Raw genomic sequence first — 10066 nt, forward strand, 5'->3', positions numbered from 1 at the left:
TTTTACTGTTTTATTTCTTTACCTTCCTATTGTTCACCTAATACCGTTTTTGCACTATTGGTTAGAGCCTGTAAGTAAGCATTTCACTGTTGTATTCGGCGCACATGACAAATAAACTTTGATTTGAATTGATTAAACAGGTGCACCTTGTGCTGGTGACAATAAAAGGCCACTCTAGCTTTGTCACACAACACAATGCCACAGAGGGAGTGTGCAATTGGCATGCTGACTGCAAGAATATCCACCAGAGCTCTTGCCAGATAATTTTATGTTCATTTCTCTACCATAAGCCGCCTCCAAAAAAAACATTTTAGACAGAAACCAGAAACCCTCTCATGCTCGTCGTCCTCAGTAAGGGTCTTGACTAGAGGTCGACCAATTAATCGGAATGGCCGATTAATTAGGGCCGAGTTCAAGTTTTCATAACAATCGGAAATCGGTATTTTTGGGCGCCGATTTGCAGATTGTATTTTAGATGTTATTAATACAGTGCCTTGCGAAAGTATTCGGCCCCCTTGAACTTTGCGACCTTTTGCCACATTTCAAGCTTCAAACATAAAGATATAAAACTGTATTTTTTTGTGAAGAATCAACAACAAGTGGGACACAATCATGAAGTGGAACGACATTTATTGGATATTTAAAACTTTTTTAACAAATCAAAAACTGAAAAATTGGGCGTGCAAAATTATTCAGCCCCTTTACTTTCAGTGCAGCAAACTCTCTCCAGAAGTTCAGTGAGGATCTCTGAATGATCCAATGTTGACCTAAATGACTAATGATGATAAATACAATCCACCTGTGTGTAATCAAGTCTCCGTATAAATGCACCTGCACTGTGATAGTCTCAGAGGTCCGTTAAAAGCGCAGAGAGCATCATGAAGAACAAGGAACACACCAGGCAGGTCCGAGATACTGTTGTGAAAAAGTAAAGCCGGATTTGGATACAAAAAGATTTCCCAAGCTTTAAACATCCCAAGGAGCACTGTGCAAGCGATAATATTGAAATGGAAGGAGTATCAGACCACTGCAAATCTACCAAGACCTGGCCGTCCCTCTAAACTTTCAGCTCATACAAGGAGAAGACTGATCAGAGATGCAGCCAAGAGGCCCATGATCACTCTGGATGAACTGCAGAGATCTACAGCTGAGGTGGGAGACTATGTCCATAGGACAACAATCAGTCATATATTGCACAAATCTGGCCTTTATGGAAGAGTGGCAAGAAGAAAGCCATTTCTTAAAGATATCCGTAAAAAGTTTAAAGTTTGCCACAAGCCACCTGGGAGACACACCAAACATGTGGAAGAAGGTGCTCTGGTCAGATGAAACCAAAATTGAACTTTTTGTCAACAATGCAAAACGTTATGTTTGGCGTAAAAGCAACACAGCTGAACACACCATCCCCACTGTCAAACATGGTGGTGGCAGCATCATGGTTTGGGCCTGCTTTTCTTCAGCAGGGACAGGGAAGATGGTTAAAATTGATGGGAAGATGGATGGAGCCAAATACAGGACCATTCTGGAAGAAAACCTGATGGAGTCTGCAAAAGACCTTAGACTGGGACAGAGATTTGTCTTCCAACAAGACAATGATCCAAAACATAAAGCAAAATCTACAATGGAATGGTTCAAAAATAAACATATCCAGGTGTTAGAATGGCCAAGTCAAAGTCCAGACCTGAAACCAATCGAGAATCTGTGGAAAGAACTGAAAACTGCTGTTCACAAATGCTCTCCATCCAACCTCACTGAGCTCGAGCTGTTTTGCAAGGAGGAATGGGAAAAAATGTCAGTCTCTCGATGTGCAAACTGATAGAGACATACCCCAAGCGACTTACAGCTGTAATCGCAGCAAAAGGTGGCGCTACAAAGTATTAACTTAAGGGGGCTGAATAATTTTGCACGCCCAATTTTTCAGTTTTTGATTTGTTAAAAAAGTTTGAAATATCCAATAAATGTCGTTCCACTTCATGATTGTGTCCCACTTGTTGTTGATTCTTCACAAAACAATACAGTTTTATATCTTTATGTTTGAAGCCTGAAATGTGGCAAAAGGTCGCAAAGTTCAAGGGGGCCGAATACTTTCGCAAGGCACTGTATATATATATATTTGTATACCTTTATTTAACTAGGCAAGTCAGTTAAGAACACATTCTTATTTTCAATGACGGTCTAGGAACGGTGGGTTAACTGCCTTGTTCAGGGGCAGAACGACAGATTTTCACCTTGTCAGCTCGGGGGATCCATTCTTCCAACCTTACAGTTTACTAGTCCAACGCAATAAAGACCTGCATCTCTCTCGTTGCACTCCACAAGGAGACTGCCTGTTACACGAATGTAGTAAGCCAAGGTAAGTTGCTAGCTAGCATTAAACTTATCTTATAAAAAACAATCAATCATAATCACTAGTTAACTACACATGGTTGATGATATTATTAGGTATTATCTAGCGTGGATAAAAGCATCTGCTAAATTGTATATATTCTATTTCACTATCATATTTCTAGGTTTCTAGATTACCATTTTGGGTACATTGTCAATATTGGACCTAACCTCAACTTCCCCAAAAAATGTTGTTAGGGCCTTTATAAAATTATATATTTTTTTTTGCCTATTTCTTTTTTTTCCCCCAAAAATCTGTTTTCTTGGTTTTGAATATTACCGTTTTTGGATTACACCATTTTTGTTCCTGATTTACCTGTATTTTCACACTTTTTTAATAGAACAACAACAAAATGGTATTTTCTATGTTCACTACAATGCTGAAACCACACCAGGAGATTACTATTGAGGTCTGGGAAAAATCTAAGAAATTTAGATATTTTAGTGTAGTTGCACATTAATTCAGTTAGCATGCCCTGCACTGTTTGGTCTGTGGGTTTTATGTAGTGCAGGAAGTACACGTGATGTAATTCAGCCACCAATAGAATGGGTGGAGTAAAAGGCCAACAACACTCCGTATTGAAATGACACGATATACTGTATACATTCTACAGACCCTACTGAGTATTGCCTACAATACTTTTACTGCAGCACCCAAAAAAGTTCAGCTCTGAGCCAGTGGTTCCCAAACTTTTTATTGTCGTACCCCTTCAAACATTCAACCTCCAGCTGTGTACCCACTCTAGAACCAGGGTTAGTGCACTCTCAAATGTTGTTTTTTGCCATCATTGTAAGCCTGCCACACACATGCCTTACGATACATTTATTAAACATAAGAATGAGTGTGAGTTTATGTCACAACCCAACTCGTGGCAAGTGACAAATAGCTCTTATAGGACCAGGGCACAAATAATAATAATCAATCAATTTGCTCTTTATTTTGCCATCTTACATATAAAACCTTATTTGTTCATTGAAAATGGTGAATAACTCACCACAGGTTAATGAGAAGGGTGTGCTTGAAAGGATGCACATAACTGGAGAGACTCTCAGTCTTAAATCATTTTCCACACAGTCTGTGCCTGTATTTAGTTGTCATGCTAATGAGGGCCGAGAATCCACTCTCACATAAGTACATGGTTGCAAAGGGCATCAGTGTCGAAACAGCGTGATTTTCCAAGGCAGGATACTCTGAGCGCAGCCCAATCCAGAAATCTGGCAGTGACTTCTAATTAAATAAAATTTTCACAGAATCTCTTGTTACAATTTCAATGAGGCTCTCTTGTTCAGATATCGGTAAGTGGACTGGAGGAAGGGCATGAAAGGGATAATGAATCCAGTTGTCTGTGTTATCCGTTTCGTAAAGTACCTGCGTAATTGCGCACCCATTGTACGTAAGCTTGAGTTCATTTGCACACAAAAAAATCATACAATGATGGAAAGACCTGTGTGTTGTCCTTGTTAATTAAATATATTGAGTGTAGTTGCGGAGAGTCTCTGTAATCCTAGATTCAGATCATTCAGGCAAGAAAAAACATCACCTAGATAGGCCAGTCGTGTGAGAAACTCGTCATCATGCATGTGGTCAGACGAGTGAAAATTCTGGTCAGTATAGAAAACTTTAAACTCTTCTCTCAATTAAAAGAAATGTGTCAATACTTTGCTCCTTGATAACCTGCGCACTTCTGTATGTTGTAAAAGCGTTACATGGCCACTGCCCATATAATTGAATTGGGCAGAAAATACACGAGAGTTCAGGGTCCTTGCTTTAACAAAGTTAAACATTTTCACTGAAGTGTCCAAAACGTCTTTCAAGCTGTCAGGCATTCCCTTGGCAGTAAGAGCCTCTCGGTGGATGCAACAGTCTACCCAAGTGGCATCGGGAGCAACTGCTTGCATGCACGTTACAACTCCACTATGTCTCCCTGTCATGGTTTTTGAGCCATTAGTACAGATACCAACACATCTTGACCACCAAAGTCCATTTGATGTCACAAAGCTCTCCGGTACTTTAAAAATATCTTGTCCTGGTTTTCAGTGGTTTTCAGTGGTATGAGCCTCCATAAATGTAATGGACATATACCAGGAACTGTGCCATTTTTTTCATTAAATGTGAATCACATTTTTATTTGGTGTTACCCCCGACGGCATTGCGCGTACCCTTGGGAATACCTTCTCTAAGCCAATATGTATTCCATATACAGTGATTCACATTGGGGGCATTTTTTGACCTTGGAACATGTTTTAAAACCCACTTTTAAAGCAAATGTCACATAAATATGAACAAATATGTATCATTTTTAATGTTTAGACAATTATTTTTCTTCTCATGAATGGTTATTGAATTTTTTTTACTATTACGTGGGGATGTTTATTTAGAACATTTCCAAAATTCTGTGATCCGGAAGTACATTTTTAGTGTTGTGACGAGACGCTGATCATGCAAAAATCAAGTAAGTTACTTAAGCTTTATTTATTGTAATTTCATTTTGTTTGTAGTTGTTAAGTGTAGAGTTAGATTACATACTGTAGCTACCTCAATTGTTATTTTATTGTTATTATTTAACCTTTATTTAACTAGGCAAGTCAGTTAAGATCAAATTCTTATTTACAATGACGGCCTACCAAAAGGCAAAGGCCTCTTGGTGATGGGGGCCTGGGATTAAAAATAAAACATAAATATAGGATAAACACACAGCATGGTAGCAATACAACATGGTAGCAGCACAAAACATGGTACAATCATTATTGGGCACAGATAACAGCACAAAGGGCAAGAAGATAGAGACAACAATACATCACACAAAGCAGCCACAACTGTCAGTAAGAGTGTCTACGATTGAATCTTTGAATGAAGCGATTGAGGTAAAACTGTCCAGTTTGAGTGTTTGTTGCAGCTCGTTCCAGTCGCTAGCTGCAGCAAACTGTAAAGTGGAGCGACCCAGGGATGTGTATGCTTTGGGGACCTTTAACAGAATGTGACTGGCAGAACAGGTGTTGTATGTGGAGGATGAGGGCTGCAGTAGATATCTCAGATGGGGAGAGTGAGTAAGCATCAACCAGTGGGTTTGAAATGGGTATACAGAGATGACGAGTTTACTGAGGAGAATAGTGCAGTGATGTGTCCTATAAGGAGCATTGGTGGCAAATCTGATGGCCGAACGGTAAAGAACATCCAGCCGCTCGAGAGCACCCTTACCTGCCGATCTATAAATTATGTCTCCGTAATCTAGCATGGGCAGGATGGTCATCTGAATCAGGGTTAGTTTGGCAGCTCGGGTGAAAGAGGAGCAATTACGATTGAAGAAACCAATTCTAGATTTAACTTTGGCCTGCAGCTTTGATATGTGCTGAGAGAAGGACAGTGCACCGTCTAGCCATAATCCCAACTACTTGTATTATGAGGTGACTACCTCAACCTCTAAACCCTCAGAGGTAGTAATAACACCTGTTGGAACAGGGGCATTCTTACCAAACCACATTACTTTTGTTTTGGAGGTGTTCAGAACTAGGTTACGGGTAGAGAAAGCTTGTTGGACAGTAAGAAAGCTTTGTTGTAGAGCATTTAACACAAAATCCGGGGCGGGGGTCAGCTGAGTATAAGACTGTATCATCTGCATATAAATGGATGAGAGAGCTTTCTACTGCCTGAGCTATGTTGTTGATGTAAATTGAGAAGAGCGTGGGGCCTAGGATCGAGCCTTGGGATACTCCCTTGGTGACAGGCAGTGACAGAGACAGCAGATGAGAGAGGTAGTTAGCAAACCAGGCCAAAGACCCCCTCAGAGACACCAACACTCCTTAGCCGGCCCACAACAATGGAATGGTCTACCGTATCAAAAGCTTTGGCCAAGTCAATAAAAATAGCAAGACAATATTGCTTAGAATCAAGGGCAATGGTGACATCGTTGAGGACCTTTAAGGTTACGGTGACACATCCATAACCTGAGCGGAAACCAGATTGCATACCCGAGAGAAAGTTCAACACTTTTGATAAACAGGGCAAAATAGAAATAAGCCTATAACAGTTAGGATAATCTTGATCACCCCCTTTAAATAAAGTATGAACTGTGGCTGCCTTCCAAGCAATGGGAACCTCCCCAGAAAGGAGAGACAGTTTAAAAAGTTTGGAGATAGGCTTGGCAATGATAGGGGCTGCAACCTTAGTGAAGAAATTGTCTAAACCAACTGATCCAGATGTTTTTTGGGGATCAAGTTTAAGGACCTTCTTTAGTACCTCGGACTCAGTGACTGCCTGCAGGGAGAAACTTTGAGGTGGGGAAGGGGAAAAAGAGGGAGAAGCATCGGGTATAGTTGCATTAGAAGGGGTGGGAGATGAGGAAATGTTGGACGGGCAAGGAGGCATGGCAGAGTCAAATAGAAATCTTGACTTAATAAAGTGGTGATTAAAGCGCTCAGCCATGTGCTTCTTGTCAGTAACAACCACATCAACATTAAGGGACATGGGCAGCTGTGAGGAGGATGGTTTATTCTCCAGGACTTTAACCGTTTTCCAGAACTTCTTGGGGTTAGACCCACAGAGAGAGAACTGCTCCTTAAAGCACTGTAACTAACTTTGGCCTTCCAGATAGCCTGAGTGCACTCATTTCTCATTTGCCCGAATTTGCCACTCATTTGCCAGTCAGCCTGAGTATGCGTGTGCCGAGGGTCCAAGCGTTTTCGACACAGGGGATCAATGTAAGGGTTTTCTTCCTGGGAAGGAGAGGACCAAAATGCAGTGTGGTTATTTATAAACATCTTTAATGAAAGATGAAAACGTGAACAATAAGAAAACGTGGAAAAAACGAAACAGTCCTAACTGCTGCAAACCACAGAGACAGGAACAATCACCCACAAGATACCTAAAGAATATGGCTGCCTAAATATGGTTCCCAATCAGAGACAATGATAAACACCTGCCTCTGATTGAGAACCACTCCAGGCAACCATAGACTTACCTAGAACGGGGAGCTGCCACCGGAGGGCTGGTGCGTGGAGGTGGTACTGGATAGACCGGACCATGCAGGCGCACTGGAGCTCTTGACCACCGAGCCTGCCCAACCTTACCTGGTTGAATGCTCCCGGTCGCCCTGCCAGTGCGGCGAGGTGGAATAGCCCGCACTGGGATGTGCAGGCGAACCGGGGACACCATGCGTAAGGCTGGTGCCATGTACGCCGGCCCAAGGAGACCCACTGGAGACCAGATGCGTAGAGCCGGCTTCATGGCACCTGGCTCGATGCCCACTCTAGCGCGGCCGATACGAGGAGCTGGTATGTACCGCACCGGGCTATGCACCCGCACTGGGGACACTGTGCGCTCCACAGCATAACACTGTGCCTGCCCAGTCTCTCTAGCTCCCCGGTAAGCACAGGAAGTTGGCGCAGGTCTCCTACCTGGCTTCGCCATACTCCCTGTGTGCCTCCTCCCAATACATTTTTGGGGCTGACTCTCAGGCTTCCTTGCCAGCCGTGTTCCCTCGTATCGCCGGCTCCTCTCTCCGGCTGCCTCTGCTCTCCTAGTTGCCTCCACCTGTTCCCATGGGTGGTGATCCTTTCCCGCCAGGATCTCCTCCCAAGTGTAGCAACCCTTGCCGTCCAACACATCATCCCATGTCCATTCCTCCTTGCGCTGCTCCTGCTGCCGCTGCCTGTCACCACGCCGCTTGGTCCTGTTGTGGTGGGTGATTCTGTAACGGTTTTCTTCCTGGGAAGGAGAGGAGGACCAAAATGCAGCGTGGTTATTTATAAACATCTTTAATGAAAGATGAATACGTGAACACTATACAAAATAAGAAACCGTGGAAAACCCCGAAACAGTCCTAACTGGTGCAAAAAACACAGAGACAGGAACAAACACCCACAAGATACCTAAAGAATATGGCTGCCTAAATGTGGTTCCCAATCAGAGACAACGATAAACACCTGCCTCTGATTGAGAACCACTCCAGGCAACCATAGACTTACCTAGAACACTCAACTGAACACAACCCCATAGACTACAAAACCCCTAGACAAAACAAGACACATAAATCACCCATGTCACACCCTGGCCTAACCAACATAATAAAGAAAACACAGAATACTAAGGCCAGGGCGTGACAATCAAGCTGATTCTTTACCATTTTACAGAAGCCATGAAGGCCAGAGGCCAGTTCAGGAAGGACAGAGGCCAGTTATTTCAAATAATTTCAGTGACTAGCTAGCAGGTTGAGCTACATACAAATCCCCCTGGATACAGCCTTGTCTCAGTCACGTCATGAGATTTGTAAATGAAAGAGAAATATAATAATATGAATTCAATGGAGCAAAAGCACCCCCACACCTCCTCCTCCATGCTTCATGGTGAGAACCACACATGAGGAAATCATCCGTTCACCTACTCTGCGTCTCACAAAGACACGACGGTTGGATCAAAAATCTTAAATTTGGACTTATCAGACCAAAGGACAGATTTCCACCAATCTAATGTCAATTGCTCGTGTTTCTTGGCCCAAACCTATTGGTGTCCTTTAGTGGTGGTTTCTTTGCAGCAATTCGACCATGAAGGCCTAATTCACACAGTCTCCTCTGAACAGTCGATGTTGAGATGTGTCTGCAATCTGAGGTGCAGTTAACTCTAATGAACTTATCTCTGCAGCAGAGGTAATTCTGGGTCTTCCTTTCCTGTGGCGGTCCTCATAAGAGCCAGTTTCATCATAGCACTTGATGGTTTTTGTCACTACACTTGAAGAAACTTTCAAAGTTCTTGAAATTTTCCATATTGACTGACCTTCATGCCTTAAAGTAACGATGGACTGTCATTTGTCTTTGCTTATTTGAGCTGTTCTTGCCATAATATGGACTGTGTCTTTTACCAAATAGGGCTATCTTCTGTATACCACTCCTACCATGTCACAACACAACTGATTGGCTCGAAAGCATTCAGAAGAAAAAAAAAATCACAAATACATTTTTAACAAGGCAAACCTGTTAATTGAAATGCATTCTCATGCAGGTGGATGAGAGAATGCCAAGAGTGTGCAAAGCTGTCATCAAGGCAAAGGGTGGCTACTTTGAAGAATCTAAAATCTAAAATATATTTTCATTTGTTTCACTTTTTTGGTTACTGCATGATTCTGTACGTGTTATTTCATAGTTTTGATGTCTTCACTGTTGTTCTACAATGTATAAAATAGTCCAATTAAACAAAAACTCAGAAAAAAGTTATGCTTTTCCATCTATCCTCCGAACTGGGGTTAGCCTCTCATCCCCCGAGCGAACTGCTATAGTAGCAGACACGCTAACAAATTAATAATTACCATGTACACTCACTTGTTAAATTAAATATGCAGATACATTCATAGTTTTTTTCCCTGCATATGTTGCAGGTTTGGCATTTTTTTCCCTGCTGCGGTTGCCTACCTTGTAGAATATAGAATACAGAGTTCAGTAGGCCTAGTTCTGGAATAGAAATATAACTTATAGTTCTGTGGCACTAAGTGACTGGGATTCACTGTTAGAACCTGAACCAATGGCCAGTGTGGGAGGGCCCGTATTAGATGAACAACAGTTGCTGTAGGGGTCTTCATCTTGGGACCGATTTCCTAATCCAGTGTGTTTCTCTATGATGTGTCTGTGTGAGATGTGCCTGTGGACTCGCTACTTTACAGTGACTGTGATGTTGTGTCAAAGTGCAAGGCCT

The 10066-nt window shown here is 42.3% G+C and overlaps 1 protein-coding gene across 1 annotated transcript; it reads right to left on the reverse strand.

Moving 5' to 3' along the window:
* Positions 1-3298: 3298 nt before the first annotated feature.
* On the reverse strand, positions 3299-8137 carry LOC149985457 (uncharacterized). The gene is made up of 2 exons (XM_090184254.1): positions 7344-8137; positions 3299-7098 (listed from the first exon to the last, which is right to left on the reverse strand). Exons 1-2 carry the CDS (start codon positions 8135-8137, stop codon positions 7017-7019), a joined length of 876 nt encoding a protein of 291 aa, XP_090040380.1. The 3' UTR covers positions 3299-7016.
* Positions 8138-10066: the final 1929 nt, after the last annotated feature.

This window comes from Oncorhynchus mykiss, chromosome 1 (assembly GCF_057628025.1).
Source record: "Oncorhynchus mykiss isolate SJ-2025 chromosome 1, ASM5762802v1, whole genome shotgun sequence".
In the NCBI taxonomy this organism is placed as follows: Eukaryota; Metazoa; Chordata; class Actinopteri; order Salmoniformes; family Salmonidae; genus Oncorhynchus; species Oncorhynchus mykiss.

Bases quoted from the DNA above. Each gene is read 5' to 3' on its own strand.
- LOC149985457 (XM_090184254.1), bottom strand. From the start codon at position 8,137: ATGTTTATAAATAACCACGCTGCATTTTGGTCCTCCTCTCCTTCCCAG. The intron at 7,099-7,343 runs GTAAGTCTATGG...TCTCCTTCCCAG, and splicing joins GTGGCAGCTCCCCGTTCTAG to GAAGAAAACCCTTACATTGA.